General features: G+C 41.1%; 1 protein-coding gene and 1 long non-coding RNA gene across 3 annotated transcripts; one reads left to right on the top strand and one right to left on the bottom strand.

Annotated features, from left to right (window-relative positions):
* Positions 1-1,292: 1,292 nt before the first annotated feature.
* On the bottom strand, positions 1,293-12,964 carry SRR1 (sensitivity to red light reduced protein (SRR1)). Of its 2 annotated transcripts, XR_015540875.1 has the most exons (3): positions 11,677-12,964; positions 10,612-10,874; positions 1,293-1,620 (listed from the first exon to the last, which is right to left on the bottom strand). XR_015540875.1 is itself a non-coding variant. In XM_087373459.1 (2 exons), exons 1-2 carry the CDS (start codon positions 12,876-12,878, stop codon positions 1,584-1,586), a joined length of 1,239 nt encoding a protein of 412 aa, XP_087229585.1. In that variant the 5' UTR covers positions 12,879-12,964; the 3' UTR covers positions 1,293-1,583. The 2 variants fall into 2 exon arrangements, 1 of the variants encoding a protein (XP_087229585.1); XM_087373459.1 differs by lacking the exon at positions 10,612-10,874.
* Positions 12,965-13,294: 330 nt separating this feature from the next.
* On the top strand, positions 13,295-22,446 carry LOC147902600 (uncharacterized). Its single transcript, XR_015540837.1, has 3 exons — positions 13,295-13,328; positions 21,454-21,516; positions 22,223-22,446. It is a non-coding gene; the product is annotated as an uncharacterized LOC147902600 (long non-coding RNA).
* Positions 22,447-25,991: the final 3,545 nt, after the last annotated feature.

Genomic DNA, 25,991 nt, shown 5'->3' with positions numbered 1-25,991 from the left:
CACAAAAAAGTCTTCATGCCTTGTCAATGAAACCAAAGCTTCCACAACATTGGAAAGAGCGTTACGTTGGAAGATTCTTGAAGGCTCATAAAACAGTGATAATCTAATTGATGGGTGGAGTGAAATTAAGACTAGAAGCCATTTAATTGGAGAGAATCCAATTCATCCTACCAAGTGTTTTGGATCTAGACTCGGCACATCACAATTACTATACGATTTTTCCTCCATCTGAGGGTATCGATGAGCTCCTTTCACCTCCTGACCTTTACGACCTCCGTCTGACAGATTGATGAGCTGCTTTCACCTCCTTGCACTCCAAGAACTTGAGTTGCCTCGTTGCATTGAATACATAATACATTGACCTTCCCTATTTGTACTTCGCTCTCTCCATCTATCAGGTAAGCTAAGGAAATCACCTATGGGAGAAGCCTGACACCTCTCTACCACCCAGGCCGCTATGCCACAAGTGAATACCCACCAAATCCTCTACGTCAACCATCTTGAGGAAGCACGGCTACATCCTCCAAGCCACAAGGCGACTCCACAGGTAGTGGGGCAGTTGTCTCCAAGTTCTCTGCCTCACAACAATGGCAGGTTACGTCTTTCCTCAACTGCTCTAGCCAAGGGACAATAGGAAGGCCTCTATAAGCCACCAACCGGAAGGAGTATGTCTTTCTCGAGCAAAGGCTTACCCAATGAATGGTCTCTTGCATCACCAAAACTCCTACCAGTGTCCAGCAGTCTCTACTTTCAGCGCCAACTGTATTACATCATTTAGTAATGTAGGACTGAACAGCTGATAAGTATTCCCCTGCGTCACCAAAACTCCTACCAGTGTCCAGCAGTCTCTACTTTCAGCGCCAACTGTATTACATCATGTAGTAATGTAGGACTGAACAGCTGATAAGTATTCCCCTGCGTGTTTTAGTCTTAATTTATACGTACACCTTCACAAGACTAGAATATATCCAATCTTAAAAATTAACCTTTTTATAAAACAAGCAAAATAACTGGCTACCAAAACCTGTATGTATGTATGTGTGTATGTAGATTTGTATGTATGGCATTTGCTTCTTACAAATTAGCTTTTTTATAAAACAAGCGAAACAACTTGCTACCAATACCTGTATTATGTATGTATTTATGTACGGCATCTTTGCTTATACACCAGTATTTCATTTTGTTAATCGTACAATTGAATTTCATACCATAATGTGAACTTGATACATTCATCAAGTCTAAAATGCAAAATCACCAACTCAATGTTTGCAAGAACCTGATTAGCACAGCATTATCTAGTTATACAAAAGCATCATAAATGAATTAGAATTTATTTTTAAATGGGCCCTTCTTTCAAATTGAGGGCTTCTATGAAATATGCCTAATAGAGGCATAAAATGATACAGAGAGTTACAACCTTTCACATCCCACATTCAGCATTGGGACGGAAAACACTCTGAATAATTCCTGGCAGAATCCTTTAGCCCAAGATGCATGTACGAAGGGCATTGTTGCCAGCTTTTCTGAATCAAAAGTACCAGTCAGTGATGTAAAGATCCATGTTTCCATGTCTTGGCAGTTTCTTAAAACAGAGTTCCTGCCACATCACATTCTGACCACCTGGAGAAAAGAACAACTATTCAGCCAACAAAGCACTGCAAAACACTGACAAATCTATATTGCAAAAGAGAAATGAATGTCACACGCTTTACTGGTATTTTACAATCATAAATCAAAACGTTCAAAACATACTCCACGATACAACCAGTAGGCTTGCCTGCTTCTAGCAAGAGTCTGCAACAGTTAAACAGTACTTTATAGGCGGTTGCAATAGGTATATCCCCAACTCACAAAAATCACAGCAGGGTGACACTAAGTACCCCCTGAAAACAAGCCTGTGCCTTGATGACCATTGTCTGGCATCCCACTCATGTCAAGTGAAAAAGGTACTTTGTTTTGAGAAATCATCTAATGGGATTAAAATGGTTGTAGGTAGTTCTATGCGAGAGCCCATCTTCAGTTGTGAAAATTAGGTATGCCATATTGCATCTTCAGGGTTTAGGGGAGGCTTTAGTATTTAAGCTACAATCTCTTCACACAATAGTTGTTGCTGGTTGAAGTTTGGGATACTATCTCAGCTCTCTTCCACTTGTGTTGTGCTCTCTTCTCACCACAAAGGCAGATTCACCCTCACCACCTTGCACCTCATGAAAGTTTGATCACTCTTAGACCATGAAAAGAAAGCTTCCACCCATTTTAGTTTGCCTCAGTGCAGCCTCTATCCAAGAGGTAGCACACAAGGCAGCATTTCAAAGCAGATTCAAGAAAATTTTATAGATTTCAGGGTTGTTTTATAGATTTCAGTAAGAAACTTACATGAACTAGAGTAAATACTGTATGGCAAGGCCATAGACACCATATGGCAATGCACACACACATATGAAACTGTTCCATACATGAGTTGGCCTCCCAACTCTTATAGGGGACGTTTTCATGTGACAGCTATACTTCCTAATCTATTTAGGCTCTCTCACTTCCTCTCTCACCTGTGCACTCTCCCTCTCTTGCTCCTTACTCTACAAACTCTCTCCCTTCCTGGGTCCTTGCTTCAACCCTGGCCAAACTTTTCAACGAAGCCTCATGCCAAAGGCGTTTGACCACAAACACCATCATAGCCATACTGTCATGGTTGGCCAATTGATGGTCAAAGTATACGGGCAAGCTCTTGATATGCATGAGCGTGAGTGTGTCGAGAGCGCAGGCCTGCACGTGACTGGACTGGCAGGTTCAGACAAGATAGGTCCACACTGAACCACATATTTACCCTCAAAGCCATCATAGAGGAAGACAGACACCGGAAACAGAGAATATACTGTTGCTTTACAGAAGTCCTTTGATTCACTATCACAGGCTTACCTCATCGTACAATTCTGAGCCCTAGTATCAAACATGATGTGCCATAGCTTTGTATGAGAGAGACACCGGTACAATACAAGGACGATCATAGGAGGTCCACAACACATTGGGGTGAACAAGGATGTACTACCGTCTTCGGTCTATACATAAAGGAGTTGGCCTTTTTGTGGAGTCTGGACACGCTAGGTGGCAATGGATTAATCCTTGCGCAGACCTCAAGCCTATCTTGCTTTAAGCTGATGACATGGTGTTGATCACAAACACAACAGAGGGACCGCTAGAGAAAATGACAGTTGCTACAGCCAACCCTTACACAGTGGAATAAAGAAAGACTTGAGATCTCACAACAAAATGTGAATGCCAACTCACTGCATGTGCTTATAAATAGAACACTCCAGAAATGGAGAGACTAAGCACATATACTCAGCTAAACAAATCTCATAAATAGAGACGATGTCCAAGTACAAAATATAGCCATAACTGTGACGACAAAATCAGCAAACATGCGCTGAGTAAGCTGCCAACAACAGGCTCTGTTTGCTGATGTGATTTTTGTAAACCTCTCCTACATCACCACGTGTCCTCAATAGAACTTCAGTGGCTACTCTAGGTAGTCTGCTACTGCTTCTCCTGTGCACAACAAACCGGCTCTTCTGCAGTGGGTAGATCTGCCCCTTTGCTTGCTCCTGAACAGTCCAAAGACTCCTGCAGAACGACTGTGAGAATGTCTTCTGCTGGGCGCTTTTATAGGCTTATGCAGCCCTCAGACCTGTTACAGACTAGCCGACAAGTCTGTCAGTCAGCCGACTGCTCACAGACTGGGCCAACCAGTCCCTAGGCCTATTTAAGGCTGCTCCTGCACTCACCTGGCCGCTGGCCCCTGCTCCAGACCTAGGCTCTGCAGCAGCCCTCCTACCCACCCGGCATATGGTAGCCAGCCATTGGTCTGCGACCTGTCTGCACTGTGCAGACTTCTGTCTGCCGCTATACTACTGCAGTACGCTCTGCAGTCAGCCATGCTGCTGCAGTACCATCTGTACCTGCTCCTGCTACTGCTGCACCACCTGCAGTACCATTTGTACCTGCTGACCTGCTGCTGTACCAGCCCAGGTACCTTCACAATCTTGGCTACACAGGTCTATGTGCTGCCCATGTGGCAGCCAGTCTGCTGCCCACATCGCAGCCCTAATCTTAACCTCCTTATCCCATCTAGCAATATATGTCATCCTCTCTATCCCATCAAGCAACCGTATCGAGGCTCACAAGTGGGGAGGTGACCCTAATAGTCCAACACACACCCTCTCACCGACCCACAGTGGACCCACACCCACATGTGTCAATGCACATGCTCCATCAGCTCCCTTAGAAAAGCTCTCTTGAACAAGCTGAGGATGAAAGCAATATCTAATCCATGTACCCACATCTCCAGGTCCTGACCCACAGCATCCACAAACAATCGGATCAGTATGAAAATTGCGTACACTCCTTGGTCCAAAAATTTAGTGCTCCGGATTCTTCATGATCCAAGATGAAACCTCCCACTTATAAATTACTGCAGAAACACTCTCATAAGCGCTCTCTCTCTCCCTCTCTCTACAGACAGCTAGGACCCAAGACAACATGTCGGGCTGGACCCCCCCCGAAGGTATTTTATTCCTTGAGAGAAAGTGAGTACACAGTTCAGCGTAGAGCTGCTCATACAAAAAATTTTATGTGAATCCAAAATTACAAAAGCTTCAAGCTCATTTCAAATTGGCAACATGCCACTTGTCTAAAATCTAGACTAAGTCCTATTACATGCCACTAAGGGCTACTTTGGAGTCTTCGAAGCACTTGGTCACGCGAACCGCCTCCTAGATGCCTGTTAGGCTCCCGTAGCGCTTAGGAAAATAACTCTTCCTAGTACCTACAACAATTAATTAAAGCACACCACCAAGGCACCCATTAATTGTTAGCGCTTTGCATGCAAATAACACACTGTGGACTAATTCTAGTCACGGTGGGCATCCCCATTGAACACATGTGCACATATAACAAATATATATAAATATATTTATTCTCTGGTTGACCGGAGTTTATAATTAAGGGGCTTTGACCAAGGGTCGAGGCGACTTAATTATAATCAAGTCTCTCCAACCCAAGTTGGCACATCTTGGTTAACCGCAGTTAACCTTCTTGGTATAAACCAAGTCTTCCTGACCGAGATCAAGCTTACTTGACCAAAGTCAAGTATCTGTGACCGTAGTCAATTCTTTGACCAATAGAAAAACTCTTTTGACCATAATTAACCTAGATGAAAAAACTCTTTAATTATGATCAAATAAATGGTCAATTGTACTTTGACTTATATTTACATTGTGGTGACACAAGACCAACAGATCCATCCAGTCGTCCCCCTTAGAAGATAGGAATCATCTAGGATCCCATGGCAAGGTGTAGATGACCTGAAGTCGGTTTGCCCTATTTCTGTGCTCAATGCAAGTCAATCACAACACACTTGAATGTGGATGCTCCCCCCTCCTCAGGAAGGTTTCCACCCTTCAGTTTGGAGAAAGCCCGTCCTTCTTGTTGGTCTCCAAGATGCCAGAGCTCGTCAGATGCTTGGCTCTGACACCATGTTAGAGAAAAGGATTGCTTGCTACAGCCAACCCTTTTGCAGCAGCGGAAAAGAGAAAGACTTGAGATCCCACAAATAAAACTTGAATGCCAACTCACTCCATTGCTTATAGAGAGAGCACTTCAGATATGGAGGGAATACAAACATATATTCCGCCAAACAAATCTCATAAATAGAGGTGATGTTCAAGTACAAAGCATAGCTCTGCTGTTGGCATACCAATCGTCTCCTCCATTAGTCACTGAGTACGTCTTAGCAATTTTCACCAGGAAGAATTCCTCCATGATGATGGTGGCGGCTTCTGAGTTGGTCTCCCTTTGAGATGTTAGCTTATTTCCTTTCTTCGTCTGGCAGTATTTAGCAAAGTGTAGAAGCACTTCTTTTTCTTCTTTGAATCACCTGACTTGTCTTCTTAGAAATCTCCATTAGACTGTGACTTACCTTGTGGGATTAACCTTTGGTTTTCCCTTCATGAGGAAGGCTTTGATGTGACAACACCAGCAAATAACATTTGCTAAGCCACCAAGAACAGGATCTGTTTGCTGATGTGACAGTAAACTTCTCCTAGATCATGGTGTGTCCTCAATAGAGCTTCAGTAGCTGCCCTAGGTGAGACTGCTATTGCTATTCCTATGCCCCACAATCCAGCTCTTCTATAGTGGGTAGATCTGCCCCTTTGTGTTCCTGGCCTGTCCAGAGACTTCTGCAGAATGACTCAGACAACCTGCTGCATACAGCCACTCCTATGCTTCCATGGATAACTGGCCTGGGCCCTGGAGTAGACTGGTCTGCTCAAAGACTTGACTGACAAATGCCCACCCAATTGGGCCCTTTTATAGGCTTTTGCAGCCCTCAGACGGTTATAGAATGTTACAGACTGGCCAACGAGTCTGTGAGGCAGCCGACTGCCTCGCAGACTGGGTCGACCAGTCCCTAGGCCTATTCAAGGCTGCTCCTGCAGTCACCTGGCCTCTGGTCCCTGATCCATACCTGCTGCCTTCTGCAAGCCAGCAGCAACCCTGCTGCCCACCTGCCATATGGTAGTCAGCCATTGGCTAGCCTCCTCTGATGTCTGCCAACTTGTTTGCAGATTTCAGTCTGCTCCTGTACTCCTGCAGTAGGCTCTGCAGTCAGCCGTACTGCTGCAGTACCATCTTTACGGCCACCTGCTGTACCTGCTGCTGCACCAGCCCAGGTACCTTCACAACCTCGCTACACAGTAGGACTATGTGCTGCCCATCTGGCAGCCAGTCTGCTGCCCCACATGGCAGCCCTAATCTCAACCTCTCTGTCCCATCTAGCATTATATGTTGTCCTCCCCCAAGTGGAGAGGTGACCCTAATATTCCAACAGGGACTACAGATGCATCTGGCAGCCTTGCAGATTTTTTTTGAGAGTCAAGACATGAAGATCAACTTGGGTAAAAGTAAGATCTTCAACACCAATGCTGCTCAGCTTCAATGTAAGGCCTTCACTTGAGAGAGGAAAATCTTATGTATACTTGAATGCATTTTCACAAGTAGCTTACCATGAAACCGGCAGCACAAGCACACTTGACTAGATGGTATGCATCTTCATTGAGATTGGAGAGACTGTGCTTCGAGATACGATTCCAACACAAAACCACGAAGTCCCTACCTTTTGACTCTTTAATCCGACTAGATGCTCTATGTGCGAGTATGTTTTGAGCGAATAGAACTTAAGAGAGGATCAATAGGTTGGCTTTGAGATATTACAACTCACGATGCTCTCTCACATGATCGGAGAAAGAGATGTACTCCACATGACATTATTTTAGCCGAGTTCCCAATAAGGCTCCTCCACATTGATGCCTCATTCTAGATCATCATATACTTGAACTAAATCAAGCCCTATGGCCTTAAAAAATGGAAGGGAGAGACGCATTGTAAGTATGCACAGGCCACCAAATGGTTTCAGCCACAAGGCATGTCTATCGATCATCTTCTCCCATATGAACAGTCTCTAGATGCTCCTTTCTTGCATCTGACACAATTTGAGGTCTATCACATCATTAGAGGCAACCTATAGCAGGGTTTACATTCATAGGACATGGGTACCCCCCCACAATCACATGGACCAAAATGATCTTCTACAGGGATCATATCCTCCATCTGAATGAGGATGGCTTCGTCCAAGCATCAAGGCATCTACATATAGATCTCTCTCATGCTGCAAGGGATCACCATGAGTCAACTCAAGACCTCGTCCCACAGATTCACAAGATCACAACCATATGACATCGTAGTAGAGACCTAAGACTCTGCGTTCTGTAACATATAGGAGGTAGACAGAGAAGCATGTTTTGATGTGATGTCACATATATCGAGGATAGACAAAAAAATTTCCAAAGAAAGAAACCTCACTTACAGTTATGCGGACATAAGCCCAGTAATTGACTACCCAGATCAGAGAAGCACTACACTTTTGTCCATGTAACCCCACTCAAATCCAAACATAAGATCCAAACTCATGATGCTCACCATGGGTCATGACCAAGCGATCAATGACCCTCACAAGACAAGATGGGACTGGGGTGCACCCGGATCGTGATCCAAAGTTTTATACACGCCAAAGTTAGTAGGAGATTCTATACAAGACTCGTGAGCACCTCTCCATCTGTGGCACCATCATCACTGCATCTTGGCATCACACCAAATCACACCACCCACAAGTGAAGGCACATGGTGGAGAGGGAGAAAGAGAGAGAGAGAGAGAGGACAGGCTAGGGAGAGGGAGAGAGATAATGATACTCAAAGAGAGACATAATGAAATGGAAATGAAATAGCAAGAACAATTGACAAAATGAAAGTACTCACATGTAGACCAAAGAGCTTGTAGGCTTGATACTGATTCATGGGACACTGACAAGCACAGCACTTATATAGAGCGCGCACACACATATGAACACCAATGCATCTGGGATAACTCCCAATGTGACACGTGGCATCCATAGGACACACTAGACTAGCACTCACACTAGACTCACTAGAACACACCAAACTGACTCAACTTGGCTTCCTGTTCTAACAAGTACACCCCTTAACGAGGAATCAAGGACGCCAGCAACAAAACTTGGATATATTCAAGAGACACAAAGACCCGGGCACACAGCCTGTCAAAATCTGCCATACAGCCTGCATGGCTGTTGCATGCTTCACCCAAACAGGGTCTTTCTGCACTCCAGAGTGTACACACACACACACACACACACACACACACACATATGTATATATATGCCGGATCAGCCAGCCCACAGCAGCAATCTGCTGAATCACTAACTGCTGTACACAGCCAATCCAGGCTGAGTAAATGAGCCAAACAGCTCAAAAACGAGCTGCTCAGACTGATGAATCAACCTAGACAGCTTTTCAGTGCAAATGAGGACATGCTCTGGTCAAGTCCATGGCTTCTGCATAAGAGGAAAATTTGCACACGCATGCACCAAAGCTGCATCCTCTACATACGCCTCAAGATTTTGCTACATCCAGGAGAAGAATTATCAACAAGGCGAGCACCAAAACAGACAGCGTTCAAGGATGAGCGCCCAAATTCTGGCAATGGAGTGGCTCAGAATCCAGATACCAACTGAAAGGAGCACTCGAGACGAGGGTTAGCTAGGCTCATGGCTGGGAGTAGTCCAAGTTATACTCTGACACATCACCCTCAAAGACTAAGTTTAGCCAAGCACCGTGCTGCGTCCATGGCCACAACCGCATACCATGGGAGTCCAGCAGTCCAGATGTTCGGCCAGACTAGGCATAAACCTACTCAAGGCCCTGATATATCCGAAGAAGTCTATCCCAAGGGATCCCTGTAAATGAGCACATAGCTCATATTTATAGATCAACCAGGAGTGTCCTTATCCTAGGGCACCTGTACACTGTGGTATATCCTTTTAAAGGTCCAACACTTGCACCTAACCCCATCATTAATGCCAACTCATGCTAAGACCTTGATGTCATAATCGCAATGCTCTCCAACAAAGGCCTGGTTATGAGTTCATCGTCATGCCCTTCAGTTTCACAGGTGCACCTGCCCCTAACGAGATGATGTTGCAGGTATTCAAGAAACTCATTGACAAAGGTGTGTGTACATTCTGATCTTTTTAAATGATTCTACTCAGCATGAAGGATAAGTAGTAATACATCAACATCAAGAAGTCCGATTTCTCTTTCGAAGAAAAAACCTTTCTCAGGACATTATCTGTCCCTTCAGTGTCTGGTCAGACCCTACAAAGGTCAAGGACATTGTGAACTAGGAATGCACAAAAGATACATGTGTTTATTGATGTTACCAAAATCATATCAAGGACTCTGCAAATGTCAAAAATTGCAGTGCCTATTACTAATCTGTTGCAAGCAGCAAAAACAACACACAATCCATCTGCTTCATTCCAAAAGCCCATACAGCCTTTGCTTTATTGAAGGAAGTAATAATGATGGTCTCATACTTGGTTTTGACCGAATTAATCAGCTATTCAATGTGAGGACTGATGCCAGTTACTAAGCCCTCAGAGAGCAGCATGGTCACTCCATTGCGTTTTAGGGATGCATGTTGATACCAGCCTAAACCACATGCTTATACTTATATATGACAAAGCACTTTTTGTTATTCATGCCCTTAGCAGATGGAAGCATTTCTTGTTGGGCAAGAGTTCACAGTCAAAACCGATCACCAAGCTTTGCGGTGGCTTCGAACTAGACCAGCCGCACAATGGTTGGACAAGCAGGTTTGATGGAGCCAAACAGTCCAATAGTTTGCAGACGAGTGAGAGAGTAGTTTAGCTAATGTGCCTGTTACAGTCCCATCTAAGGATGTCACCTGGCATCGTGAAATCCCATTCAATCAATCAGAGGATGTTCACTTGTTCGCTTGGGCATCATCCTACCCTTGCCTGTCGATTTCGTCATTCTATAAAATATCCTCTTCTGAAGCTCATTATCAATGTCCACATCCTATTATAATTCCAAAAATACTCATTCAAGACTTAATATTGTTAAGTTTTAAATCTCATGCAATCATGCATTGTCGCGGTCCCTTCATGGCTTTTATCATACCTGTTGCGATGCATGGTGAGAAAGCATGCTACAGAAGCCTATTCATAGGATTGCCATCCATCAACACATGCAGTAGCATATGAGATATGACTGCTTTGAGAATCACAGCTTTGCACATAGGCCAACTTGTTATATTCGACAGCTGAGGCTTGAAAGAAAGACTGGCCATAATGAACGGTTGAAGTTAAGAGGCAGCTATCCAGGCTTCACTTCGCCAATCTCAAGAGCTACAACAGACTGCATATGTGAAATTACACCCTACACTGCATACATACAATTACACCCGTTTAAAAATTTGAGAAAAAGCTTTAAGAAGGCCTCTCATATATCAATTACTGCAGCAGGGACCTAAGAAACCCACAAATAAACTCCCACACTCGAATCAAAAACCATTGCAATGGTAAAACATTAGATTCCCTGCTTGGGTGAAGATTCGAAACATAAAGAAAGTCTTAAAAATAGTAAACAATAAGCGCTTAATCTGGGACAGTTAAGAGGGGCCAAAACTAAGAGCCTTAGCACATGAACTCCTTTAGGATAGGAATAGCATGGGTTTGTAATTTCTCTGGAAACAAGCATGGGTTTGTAATTCCCGTCTCAACAAGCTTGTTTAGAATGGGAAAAGAGTGGGAGACGCCATACATTTTCCCATCCTGAACCAAGGCCTAAGATCAAGTATATATGGCAGATAAAGTTGTATTTCCATCCTAGTCGCATACTTCGTTAGCACATGACATGTGGATTTATGATGGTTTTAGGCTGGGAAATGAACAAGTATCATTAAAAACATGATGCATCCATTTCCACCCCGTCTCCCCTTAAGTGCTAAGACCTTTGGAATGATCTAATCATGATTCCATGGACCCTAGCAGGTTAACAAAGGAGCACGACTAGAATAATCAGAGCAGGATTAGGTTCTCCAAAGCCAATGTATCATACAAAACTCGATGTTCAGAGGAAATAAGGTTTGAGTAAACAATATACCTGCCTGAGACTTCCTGGAAAACCAATGTGTCATACAAAACTTGACGCTCAGAGGAAATAAGGTTCGAGTAAACAGTATACCTGTCTGAGACTTCCTGGAAAAAATGCCAGCTCATGTTATTGAATACAGGAAGATCTAAAGAAGAAGTTGCTTCCAGGGGAATTTCCTGAGCAGCTTGCTGAAGCTCCAAAACATAAGTCGGCGGAGGTTTAGATCTGGTCCCAAGGAAAGACGACCACCTCTCCTGATAACTCCTAAAGCTGTTGCCTAAGATAGCCAATCGGCTCAGTTTCTGGGGTGTCCAATTGGCCTGCAAAACGTTGTCATATAGCCAATCCTCACAGTGAGGCATGTAGAACAATGTGGGCCTATCGATACTGCGCCTGCCCTCCTCGTTGATGGAAATGGGGGAGCACCCAAAGCCCTCGATAACTTTGCATTCGGACTGAGACAAGACGGGATCGTAGACTTCAACGCCAGCAATCCAAGAAAAGCTCTGCTTCAACAAAAGAACTAAGGAAAACTGGCATCGGGAAACTTCCGAATCTGCGATCTTCCCAAGCCCATACACTACTATCTGCAAATGCCACTGTTCGTCATTGTCATTGGTGTGATTGTCACACCTCTGCTTACGAGGGACGTCGACATTACGACCCAAGAAAATGGGACCATTCAACAGTTTCTCTTCCCCTTCAACGCCCACGATTTCTGCGCCCTCGTCATGCTTTACTAACGTTGTCGAAGCGATCGTCCCATTTTTTCGTGTCGATTCCTCCGGAAAACCTTCAAGAGACGGCTTGGTGGACGCCATTCCCTTCGGAAAGCCCAGCACATCGGCGCCGTCCTTGGCAGGGACTTCAGAAACACCTTTCCCGTGACCGTCTTCTCGACAAGCGGCTGCAGCAAAAGTGGCGCGCTTGTGAGCACACAATTCGGCGCCTCGAAGGGGTGCCGCGGCTCTACGAAGGTTATCCAGAACCTGAGGGCTCCGCATCTGGTCAAGGAAGCGCTTGAAGAACTCGGATTCCTGGACGCGCAACATAGATCGCTTCATGCGGAGAACGATTTCGGAGGCATCCAAATGGTCGGGGGGAGGAGGGGGAGGCTGAGGGGAAACGAAGGAGGAGGCACGGGTGCTGCGAGGGGGGGGGGGGGGACGAGGGGAGCGGGAGGGGAGAGGGAATTGCAAATGGCAAATGGAGGAATGAGAAGAGGATTGGAGCTTGAAGGCACGGCGACCGACGACGGTAGTCCAACTGTGCTGGTCGTCGACATCCACCATAGCTGAACAAGAAGACGAAGAAGAAGAAGAAGAAGAAGAGTGACCAAGGGAGAAAGTTATGGCAAAATGGCAAATGGCGGTAACCACATTTCTCATTGGATGCCGAACTTTAAGGGTTCACCTTATCAATACATTTTAGATTTTCTCCACATTTTGGACTCCCTACATTTTTGGTCTGCCCCCAATCGGGTAGAGCTTAGTACACTTTTGAGCCTCACACAGAAACATCGGTCTTCTTAGGATAGTGTTGTTTTTGTGGGTTGGGTTGGGAAAAATCCGGTATTGTAAGTTCCCTTGTCAAGTTGACCAGTTTAGCGCACCCGGGTGGGTTAAGTTGGGTTAGATGCGTGGTTAGCGGATGGGTTAGGGGATGTTGGCCCTGTTATTTCGTTGCGCCAGTGATTGAACTTTGTTCTGAGGCGCAACGATTCAAAGTCATGAAGGTGTTGTGTGATCTTGTTCTTTATGCCTTTTCTTCGAAGTTAGGAGCGAAGTCTCGAAGTCTTGAGCGAGTCATCCAGTTGTAATGATCCGGTAAATCAATCGAAATGTATCATCTTTTCCTCGTAATAATTACTATTGTATTGAAGACTTGTTCTTACAACATGTTTTCTCCCGCACATTCAGTTTTGAATTTGAAATACATCATTCACATAATCAAATTAACACAAACACTTCCAAAATAAAAGAATCTACATAGAAGCCACAAAAACTACAGCTCCTCCTAATAACCCCAGAAATGCTAATTTTCTTGTGTACAATGGAAACAATAACATCAAAGTATACTCGTTGGACCAAAGACATGGGTCGTATTCTAGAAAACATGATTAATGTAAATGCACTCACTTCTACCATTGATGCAATGGACATCTTAACCCAAAAATTCCCAGAAGCAATTCTTCGAAGCGATACTATCAAACGTAGGATCCTAGACATTAAAAAGAAACAAAAAAACCAACGACACAACACAAAGATGATTATTACAACCAAGCCACTAAACAACACAACCAACTACAGCACCACAATGAGGCAGCAACAATGCTTGTACTAGAACAAGCATTAAGCTCACAACTAAAAATGACAACACACAAACGAAAGCGAGCATGCATAATAGATGAATGTATACCATTACAAAAATACTCAAAAGCATTTGGAACTCCTTCAAAGTTCGTAAAAAATTACATTAACACAATTCGAGACACTCCAAAATACGAATATTTGTCATGTGAGCGTTTACTATTTAAAAAACAAACAACGTATGCAAAACAAACCACACATGCTTGGATAATAACCAAAAGACAACAAAATGTTCCTTTTGAGAAGAAGAAACAACGAATTTGTAGAGAATGTAAGACAGCTATAAAACTAAATAGCATGTCAAAGAATTTTTTTCCTCAACAAATATAGCGAAACACAGAGTTGTTAAATGTTAAAATCCTTAATGACATTGAAGAATGGTTAGTTGCACCAAGAATAGCATATACTCAAATAAGAGAACTAACACACGGAGGCCAGTACGACATGCACAGTAGGATTGTAAATGGCATGGCTGACACAAGAAATATCCAGCATATATTACCAATATTTATTTATGATGAATCATCAATAATACTTGGAATTTGAAAAAAACTACAATATAAAAGCACATACTTGATTGGGAAAGTCAGACCAACTATTCTTATGCGAGCATTACATACACTTGTTCAAATCCCACTTTACAAAGCTAACAATGTTCAAATCAATGAACAGTGGACAAAACATTTGCAAGAAATCTTATGCTCACAAGAAAATATAGAAGATGAGGAAAACGACCAACAATCCTACCTAGACGACAGTGATGAAACTTATATAGATACTATGATCCATAACATCATTACAGCTGAACATGTCATAGATTACGAAATTGATATCAACTACGTAGCCTCTTTGGAAAACAATAGACTGTTAGGCCTATTTCAAGACAAGTATAGTGAAGAACTAAAATTTCCTATGCTTTTCTTTGGTTCAAAAAGACATATTCAAAATCCTCGACTAACATATCAAGACATCGCAAAATGGGAATTAACACACAAATCCCTCAACTTTTCACAAAACATACCCAACTTGTTTTTTAAATCGATTAAGGTTCTTATTAATCAAGTAATGCAATCCATTTGGGTACGATTGTGCAAAGGTGCATTGTAAAACAAAGTACTGTGCGGTAAAGATGTTTTAAATGACATGAACATTGAAGCCATTTTAAAATTCAAAGTTGGGTATAGGGACTTCGAAAACCTTCGCACCTCCCTAGACCACAAAGAAAAACTTAGGAAAGATGCATTCACAATGATGAGGCAATTAGGGCCTCTGTCTATGTTTATGACATTATCATGTGCCGAAAGAATGTGGGAACCTTTGACAGATGACATATACTTGAATATCAATAAACAAAATATAACACAACAACACACGAATGCTGACACAAGGAACTTAATAAGAAACAACGCAACAATCTGTGCAAGATATTACACTCATAAAATCAAAAAATTTCTCAAACTAATAATGAGAGGCGATGAAATACTCGCAAAAATACACGATTACTTCTTTGTCAAATTCCAAAGTAGAGGAAGCCAACATGAACATGGAATCATTTGGATAGAAGATGCACCAACATACGGAGTTCACGACAATAATGACATCACATCTTTTGTTGATAACTACATAACATGTGACAAAAACCTACTACCACCAAAAATCAAGGACATCCAAACCCACAAACATACGTCTACATGCCATAAGAAGAGAATTAGTAATTGCAGATTTCATTATCCGAAGCCTCGACTACATCAAACAATGATTCTAACCCCTTTGGATGCTAATGATCTCCATATTAACAAAGCAATATACACAGAAATTACTACACATTTACACTCCATAGATACCGAAACAAATATCACATTCACTGAGTGGATTGATAATATCAGAATAGACATATCAACATATGTGCTGGCAATACGGTCACAAATAGGAAAACCAACACTATTCTTGAAAAGACAACCAAAGGACATTTTCACAAATGCTTTTAATCCAAAAATGAGTTTCCTATGGCAATCAAATATGGATATACAATACATCATGGACCCATATTCAACCACCACATACTGCATCTCATATATTACAAAAATGGATGACACAGTAACGAAATTCTTGCAACACCACACAATTAAAACTTGCATACAGGACAACAATACTGCATATGATAGATCACGAAAAATGGGAAACACATTTTTGCATACACAACAAATGAGTGCACAGTTGGCATCTTTCATTACTCTATCTTTACCCTTACATAGAACAACAAGAAGCTTCTACTTTATAAATACAAACAAAGAAGAAAATAGAGCACTAATCCTCAAACAAAAAAACAACTACAGGACCTCGCCGGTGAGTCCTCCACCAACATCACATGTGATACTATCATCAATAAATACACAAAAAGAAAAAACATGGATGACATTTGTCTCGTAACATTTGCAGCAGAATATGATTACAACAATGGCAACATTAAGAAAAGGCACAAGCCAAGAATTATAATATTCATAAAGTTTAATATTGTCAAGGATCCAAAAAATTACTATCGAGAACAAGTACTCTTATACTACCCTTTTAAAGACGATGAAAACCATGAACTATTAATACATGGTTGTTGGCAACAAGCCTTCAATTCTGGCCATGACATTATACTACAAAATAAGGCTTTGTACACACAGGTAATGATGATAAAAAAGCAGAGAAAAACAACATCCCACAAATAAACAACTATGATATTGACAATATTAACAACAATGATTCCGAACAAAATAACTTCTCGACATATGGCATTGCATTTGACATGCGAAGTACAGATAAAAAAAAGAAAATTTCATTATTCCAGTTAAAAAAACAAATCCTAATGCACAATGATGAGTATTTCAAAATGATTCGCTTCTTACTTCTTAAACACAACTGTTCAATGATATTATGATACAAAAAAGGATTCACCCAATAGAAAAAGTAGATTTATTTCTCACTGGTGGAGCAGGCACAAGTAAAACATACCTTATTTTACTTATAGTCCAAGATTTGCTCCGATTTTATAATTGAGCCATTTTAAATGTAGATTATGAGAAATTACATGTATTAATGCTAGCTTACACAGGAAAAGCAGCTTACAACATAAACGGCCTTACTATACACTGCGCACTGCATTTACCATTACAAACAAAAAACTTAACATCCCTCTCAAAAGAAAAGCTTGACATACTAATTTGTCTTTATGAACAATTACAAATTATTGTCTTTGATGAAATCTCATTAGTAGGAAGTCACACTTTGGATTTTGCAGACCTACACATGAGAACATTCAAAAGAAACCATTCAGAATACTTTGGAAATGTTGATGTCATTTGCTGTGGAGATTTATATCAAGCCAAACCAGTAAGAGATAGCTAGATATTCAAATCAGAAGAAGACTCAATACAGTCAATGGCAAACACATACTAGCTCACAAAACCACAATGCTGTGAACACAAAAAAACAATGCGCTAAAACAATATTGAATTCATACAAACATTAAACTCTTTTAGAAACTGTACACATACAAATGAACAAATACAATACATAAACCAATCTTGCCTTCGCGAGCCACCTAGAGACCATACTTTCCCCCACCTTTACTATACTAACTTATTGTTGTTAGCCTATGTTCTTACTTCTATCATTTCCTTCTACTCCTTGCATCTCCCCCTCACCCTCAATCGATAATATCAGAGCAATCGATACACTCAATGATAGTCGCATCTCGTCTAAAATTTTAGAAAACCCTAAAGCAATAGATGGACTATGAACAACTACACAGACCAAAGAAGGAATGCGAGTTGAATTATGTACAGGGAACATTAACCAACAAGATGGATTAATTAATGGTGAAGATGGAGTTTTTATGAATATGTCTACCTACGACAATAATGACATCGTATGGATTCAATTTCAAAACCCGAAAATTGGGAGTGAAACCCGTCAAAAAACTACCATGCATATACTACAAACATCAATTACAAATGGATACCCATATTCCGTGTTACAAGGGAAATACAAATTGGCCTTTCTAAAACAAGTACCTTACTTGACAACAATTCTTGATCCAAGTAGCTGCTACTGCTAGAACAATACACAGAGCACAAGGACTAACGATGGATAGGTTAGCTTTCTCACCAATAGGAATTCGCATGCATGGCCTTGCATACACATCACTTTCACGTGTAAAAAACATAAATAACCTTTACTTACTTCAACGACTCCAACAACAACACCTTCTCATAGACAAAGATGTTCACGAAGAAATGAAAAGGCTAACCACTCAATCAAAATGGGAAACATTGAACAACAAAATTTACCAACACATAGCCACAACTGCGATGATACAATCTTTAAACACTAGGTCATTACATAAATACAAAGACGATATACAAGCCACAGGGTCACTAATCAATTTCGATATTATATGTTTGCAAGGAGCAAAAACTGAACACTACCAACCATATATAACATCCGACTTCCAATATATAAACAATCATAACAGTTGCACCCTCATCCGAAAAAACTTCATCATTGAAAATTTAGACAAAATATCGCTACACGGAATTGAAATAATGACATCTAAAATAAAAAACAAAACATGAAACATATAAAATCACAAACATATATAGATCACCATCCGAAAACACAAAACATTCTTTCAATTGCTTCACAGGAAATTATCAACAACTACTAACACACAAAAGACAATTTTCATAGGAGACTTTAACATTGACATGCTTCAACAAACAAACAAAACACAAATGCTACAAAACATTATGAACACTTTCGGTTACACCCTTCAACCCCATCATATCACAACAATATATGGGTCATAGCTAGATCACATTTTTTTTTTTCCAAAAGCTAGATCACATTTGGACTAACATACCTAACAAAAAAAACGACAGTGGATCACATACACATATTGGTCAGACCATTCTATGGTCTACATACTTGTCGATAACTAACTATCTCAAACAATCTTTACATTAAAAAAACAAAAACAAAAAAACCCCACTAATTTGAGAGGAAAAAAAACCTAAAAAAGAAAGGAAAAATAAAAAATCATCTACAAACCATAATCCATGCAACTTCCGCAGACCTTAAACCAACTCCACCTTTGGAAACAAAAACAAAAAACAAAACCCAACCATTAATTATGGGCCTAAAACAAAACCCAACCATTAATTCCAAACCTGAAACAAACTAAACCATACACCTTCCATAACCATACAACTTTTGCTGACCTTAGACCAGCACCACACTTCTCAAAGGAGACCCTCCACCTTGTTTTGTTTTGAAAAATTGTGAATTTTTTATTGGTTTGGCGTGCAATTTCTAACGAGTTTGGTTGAAAGTCTGCAAATATTCTAGGTGTTTGCGATTCAACTTGTTTCTTGTGCGTAGGCCTTCCAAGGCTAGCAAGCCTTCTGCCTGCTCATGGGCCTGGAAACAAACTCAGCTACTGATGCTGAATTGCTCTCTTTTCAACCAGATGAGCTTTCTCATGCTCAGTCTCACTTTGATTTTGCTTACCATCTCCCACTCTAATAAGCCCTTTCTGCATCCTTTGTTTGTCATGGGGCCTCCCTAGCTTTCTCCCCCTTCCCCTCAAGACCGTTGTGTCGCCCTCGCACTTCGAAATCTGGAGCTTGCCCAATGCTAGTAGCAGACAGTCATTGCCCATGAAGCATAGCTGCTCCAGTTGGAGCTCAAGCGTCGTGCCCATGATGCTAAGTTTACATAGCACCTGGATCAAAGCCATTGGGAAACTCATGGAAATCTATGTGAAGATCCCTTTGAAATCAAACAAGACAAATTGAATGAGCAGATTCTGCCTTGCAAGCTGTATTTTTCGACTACATCATCAGGGAGCGGGATTGAGGACTCCACAACAGCGTCGACAATAGGGGCAGTCATTTTGGATTCGCCAGGCTTGAATTATGAAGCCAGGTGCTATGCAATCGAATGAGCTCCTTCAACTTTTCTCCGGCCATGGTTTCTTCAACTGCAATGTCATTCTCTTGGCTAGTAAAGGATACGTTGCAGAGAGATTAAATCTATTCAGATTCCAAAAGTCGACGACACCTGCGTAAGTGAGTCTACATCAAGCTGATACGTCGATTCACACCTAGGATCTAAAGGCTTCTGATGATTTCTTGCCACAGATATCCTACCATGTTCCAAGCTTGCTGGCATGATTATGTACCTGGCATTGCTAACGTGATCTTGGTTGGCAGTGCAGTACGGTGGAGTTTTTGCCATAGCCGAGAGCTTCAAGCTAGCATCGCCATAGATAATGAGCATTCGAGCTTTATTCAAGCTTCCTGTTTCTTGTTCCCTTGCCTCTCTCCCTCCCATCTCACCTTCCTCTTTGCATTCCTCCCCATGTGATTCATCCATGAATTAACATCCTTTCATCGTCATGAATCTCCCCTGCATATCAGGCCATGTCTGTGGCTACAACCATAAGGTCACTGTAAGACGACCATGTGCAAGACCAAAGATTTGCATCCTCTTGGCAGGCCAAATGAATTTATTCACCTTGTTTTGGCTTGCCTTGGGAGAGGCCTAAGTCGAGGACTCCCCCAAAGAAAGCGAAAATTGTTTAATTCTGATTTTTTGTGTTTGTTCTGCTTTAATTATGGTGAATCCTATGTTGCCATTTGGTGCTTCGCGCATGGTTTTTCATCGCCGAATCATGTTCTGCCACCAACGCTTCGTGGTTGGTTTTTCATCTCGTCGAAACATGTTCTGCCATCTGGTTGGTTAGCGCCCACCCTGATCGCATGCAAGCCCTAGTTAGTAGCCATTCTGTGAGGTATTCTATTTGTTGCAATGTTCAACCCTGTGAGTGGGTCTCGCTCTCTGGAGCATTGGACCTTATGAGCAGGCTCGCTCTCTGGAGTGTTGGAGCCATTCTATGAGGTATTCTATTTGTTGCATGTTAGTGGGTGTCGCTCTCTGGAGCATTGGAGCATTTAACCTTGCAAGCGGGTCTCGCTCCCTGGAGTAGTGGAAGGAAGTAGTATGTATACTGTGCGGTGGCTAGTCCAAAAGCACGTGTTGGCAAAAATAGAATAAAAACATTGGTGTTGGCAAAAGATGCCCTAGAAACAGACATGCATTCAGAAAGATGCAAGATATGGATGAACCATGGTGTACATTCGGAAAGGTTCCATTGCCATAACATACCTGCAATGGACTATTTTCATAACTATTATAAAATGGGGGTCGCAGCCATCCTTTTCCATGCTCCATCTACTGTTTCGATTACTATACTTCTATTATTTCCAACTCTATGGCGATCGGACCTGCTCTAAAGCATGAAGATGCCCTGCAAGGCTCTGGTGATTCCATGGACACGAGTAGTGGTAATTTTCAAAAAGGTTCTTCCATTTTCATTTTCTCTTTCAACCTTTTCGCTACCTACGGATTCCATTTTCAGTCCCTGATTTCGTTTCTTCTTTGATTATAGGATTGATAAGCATGGCAGAGCCTAAAGAAGTCTATGCAAATGACACTCTATCTGTTCGTTGTGGTAATCATTCTTTGCTGAGTTCTTCATCGTAGTTAAGTTGGTTTGTCAAGGACTCTCATGTTATTAACTGTAAACGATTCCCGTATGGTTGGTCAAGAGGACAAGAATGCTTTGTGCATGGAACATCATGGATTAAAGTCCATAGACTTCACTCCTACTAAAGGTTTGTATGGGTAGCTTTGTCATTGTTTTGTTGCCCGTTCCCTTATTGTTTTAACAAGCCTCATCAATTCTTTAGTTCACAATAGTGTTATGTTGCAGCAAAACAAGATCTAGACACGAAGGTTGGTAATCCTAATAGAAGCTCTCGGTGCATAGAAGGTATCATGATCAAATGCTTACTCTGTTTCGTATATTTATTTTATTGCGTACGTAGGGTTGATTGAGTGTATGTTAATTCTAGATTTGGGACCTCTAATGACCAACATTGTTCGCACACTTACACAACAAGATCTCATCTCTGCCTTTAGAGTTTGCATGATTAAGATGACTTCTCCACCTCTAGTCCCAGTTATGAGTTTGCCTCTGGCACTAGGACTAATAAAGCACGCGACTCAAGACATAGGTGTTTGCAAGACTTCTAGGGTTAGAAAAATCGTAAAGAAGACCTTAAAAATGGGCTTCTATGTAGCTGCAAAAAAGGTGTGTGACGAAGGTGAATTTCCATTTTTTCTAACGCCCTTATCATGAATCTTTTGTGTTTCAGGATCTCAATTTCTGCTGCTAGTTGTCGATATTCTTTTTCCAGTTTGGAATACGCTACGGAGGAAGGGCTCCAAGACTAAACTCAAATGCAATTTTATTATTGTCATAAAGCCACCCGTTGTAGACGAGCAAAATAGTTCAGCAGTTACCAATGCTTAGAGAAACTTCTCAATTCGGTCTGCATAAAGTTAGTCATGAACTTTTATTTTTGTTAAGCCTGACTTAGTCGTCAACTTTTTTATTATTTGAACATACTATTGATCATCCAACATAGTTATTGGTCAATGTATTTATTGCTTTGGTTTTATTCTAGTAGTCTATTTTTGATAGTCAAAGTTTTGAAACAACCTTTTGAAGTTTTTGGCTACTTAGACCTCAATTTTGGTTCAAACTTTTCAATACTTAGACATCAACACTTTTGAAACATTTAATCAAGCATTTCAAATGAAAAATAGAACATATACGAAAAGTAAACAAGATAAATAAAAGATGCCAACTATAATAATTAATTCAATTCTAACATCAGTTTCTAAGCTGCTTCAACTTCTGGGCTGAAAGATAACGAACAACACCATGATGAAAAATTTGATCCACCAAAACTACAATAATTAATTCAACAATTGTGACATCAGTTTCTAAGCTGGCAAACTTTTATTTCAGCCGCTTCAACTTCCGGGCTAAAAGATAACGAACAACACCATGATGAAAATTTTGATCCACCAATCTAAGCCACCAATGGTGTAGGTGAAGATGGTGAAGCTAGTAAGGCAATAACTCCATTGCATCCATGTCTCGTGAATGCAAGTAGTCTACCAAAATTGTTAATCCCTACATTGTCAGAGTTTGTACCCTATCGTCTCCCTTTCGAAGGCAAGATATTGGCAAAGTATGGCACTTATAAGGCCAAAGATGTACCGTATCCAGTCTTTTTACGTGTCAATCTTACTGATGAAGATTGTATAGAGACAATCACACTCCATGTTCCTCATGTTTATGTTTTGTAAATGCGAGATACATTGCAAGTAGACGATTTTGTGCAGATAGAGGGGCCTACCATTACAAAAAAGGCATCTGGTGAAGGTGGTACGTCATCTTTCTCCCTGCACATTGACGCAACAACTATTTTGAAAGTCGAGCCTTTTGATGGCTTTATTTCTTTTGTCCCAGACAATGTAATACAAGTTAACATGCCTTGGGCAACACATCAAATGGAAAACCTCAGGTCTTCTTTTATTTCAGTTATTTATACAGTGGCTTTTGTCATTCTAAAAGTAGACCTTGATGGACCACCTACCGACCAGATCATCGTTGGGGATGGTCCAAACCCAAAAGATTGTGCCACGGTAATTTCAAACTTTTTTTGAGAAGACCTATTGCCTTTGTGCCTTTCTTTTCTTCTTCCTTTAAACACTTTTCTTGCTCCACGCTAGTTGTCATTCATTGCAGACAGGAAGCATACACTCACTCACCTAATGGAAGAGTTTGTTGACGAAGGTGTAGTGATGTACGTGGCCAAAAGCATTTCATATATGTGTGCCCATCATGCACTTGGGGTTTTTGACTTTACCACCTTAGGAGCAATCCTAGAATGCATGCTCTGCACAACATTGCGAAATGCGTTTGAGCGACAAGTTTCACAGTTGGGTTATGGGAAGAAGGTGTGCCATCCCTAATGATTTTCATGCTTGTCTAAAACTTTAGGCCTTTATTACTCATAACAAAATAAATTTTTTTTTGCATAGGTCACAAGCGACTTGCATTTTGTCCACCTCAACAACCCTTTGGTAGAGTACCACTACAGTGCATGTGGCGGTCCTCGAGTTAGCCGTGACCCCTTGCGTCCTTTTTGTAATAGTTGTGATTTTGTGCAGGACATTTTGCAAGTCCCTTGCTTGAAAGGATGTGTGACTTTACCTGATGGCAACCAGGTAGTCTTCATTGCCCTTTCCTTGAGTTCCATATAGGTAGTGTTTTTGCTACACATTCAATGCTCCTCGACAGAAGGCCCACATGAGAGTTTACAGTAAATAGCTCCGCTTTGTAACTAGTTTTTACCGAGTGTGTAGTTTGAATTCCCCATTCCAGAGCAAGGTAGTATTGTGCATAGTACTCTTTCTTTTCATGAGGTACACCTTTATTCCCAAAAAAACAAACAAACATAAGCTTTCAAGGGAAAGTTGAGGTCTTTCCTCTTCTTTCATTTGTGCATATACGATAGTTTGATTCTTTTTTCCAAAACAAGTTGCTACTGTACATATGCAGTCCATGCTCTTGCAACTCACAAACATTGTACAAACCATGTGTTCACCTCCGCAATAAATGTGCACGATTGTAATCATTTGTCGATAAACTTGGTCTTTGTGCAACTCAAATTTCTCCCAACTTGCCTCTACCTCCTCCATTGTAAATATTCACATTTACAAACATTTGTATATAAACTGTGTCTTGATGCGACTCTACATTTTGTCCGGCTTAGTTGGGTTTCTGTACTAGAAAAGCTTACAGTTGTAAAATTTCAAAGGCAAAATTTAAATTTTAACAACCAATGTTTTGGGCTTTGATTTCCTAAACTTTGCTACTTTATAATTATCAAATCCTTTGGTTGAGGCAACAAAACTTGATCCTATTGGTCATGGACCTGAGCATTGCCCTTTCCTCTCACAACGTCAAATGAGATGATGAATTTCTTGGTCAACATCCACAAAATTCAGACATTTATACTTGCCTCTTGTCTTTCTTCTGCCTTGACAAGCATGAGGCAGTAGTACACATAATGCAAGAAACTATTGCAAAAGCGAAGCATGCCCTAGAAAAATCAAACAAGCACCTCAAAACTTCAACAAAAGAAAACTTTGGCTTCCCACAACCACTGCTATATGACTGTCTGTTGATTTTGCAATGCCAGTTTAGTCATTTGTTAACCTTTTTTTTGTACAATGGAGAAAATTTCATGGAAACGATAAGAACGGGGAAGCACCATAAAGGCAAAAGATGTGTAATACTCATGAACTACTCAGTTACCCCATCAACAATAGTTTCGCTTATTGAGACCAACAAGAAATGTAAATACAATCTTTGGTTACCATCTAGAAAAACTTTCTTGCTGCAACTTCCACAACAACCAACTCTTGCAGCACGTGAGGTTGTCAACCTTTTTTTGGAACAGCAAAACAACAGTAAGCATGGCATTAAACAAATTTGCAATAAAATATACAAGCTCACAACAAAAAACTTTCACGCGGAACAAGTAGAGCAAAGTATTCAAGAGAATAGGCAAGGACAAGCTCAAGAAATTCCATCCGCAATGCCATTTTATGAACCACTGCACTTGCAACCACTCCAGCAAAGCCACATTGGAAAATGCAAAAGGGCCCCCAAAAACTTGGTATCAACATATTTTAAAAAAGTCAACGACACCCCAAAGTTTGCTTGTTGATGTTGTGGATGTTTGACTTTTCAAGGCAAGATAAGACACTTGAGCATAAATGCACAACTATTTGCTAAACAAGAAAAATTTGTCCTCACTTCTTTGCTGTCAGGAAAAAAATGTGTTTGTACACTTTGCCATAGCCAAATACGTGCATTCAAAGTTCTAAAATTTGCTCTCGTAAACATCAGCATGTCAAGTAAAAAACTCTACACAATGGCTCTGAACAAAATTGAAGAACGGCTCATCTCCATACGAATAATGTTTGCACAAATTAGGCAATTAACATATGAAGGCCAATACGGGCTCCGCAGAAGTGTTATAAACATTTTTGCAGATGTCG

Source organism: Dipteris shenzhenensis, chromosome 4, assembly GCF_047967505.1.
Source record: "Dipteris shenzhenensis isolate YYH24624 ecotype China chromosome 4, Dip_SZ_1.0, whole genome shotgun sequence".
NCBI lineage: Eukaryota > Viridiplantae > Streptophyta > Polypodiopsida > Gleicheniales > Dipteridaceae > Dipteris > Dipteris shenzhenensis.
Note: the sequence above shows the minus strand (reverse complement) of the source record. Positions and strands in the feature narration are given on the sequence as shown.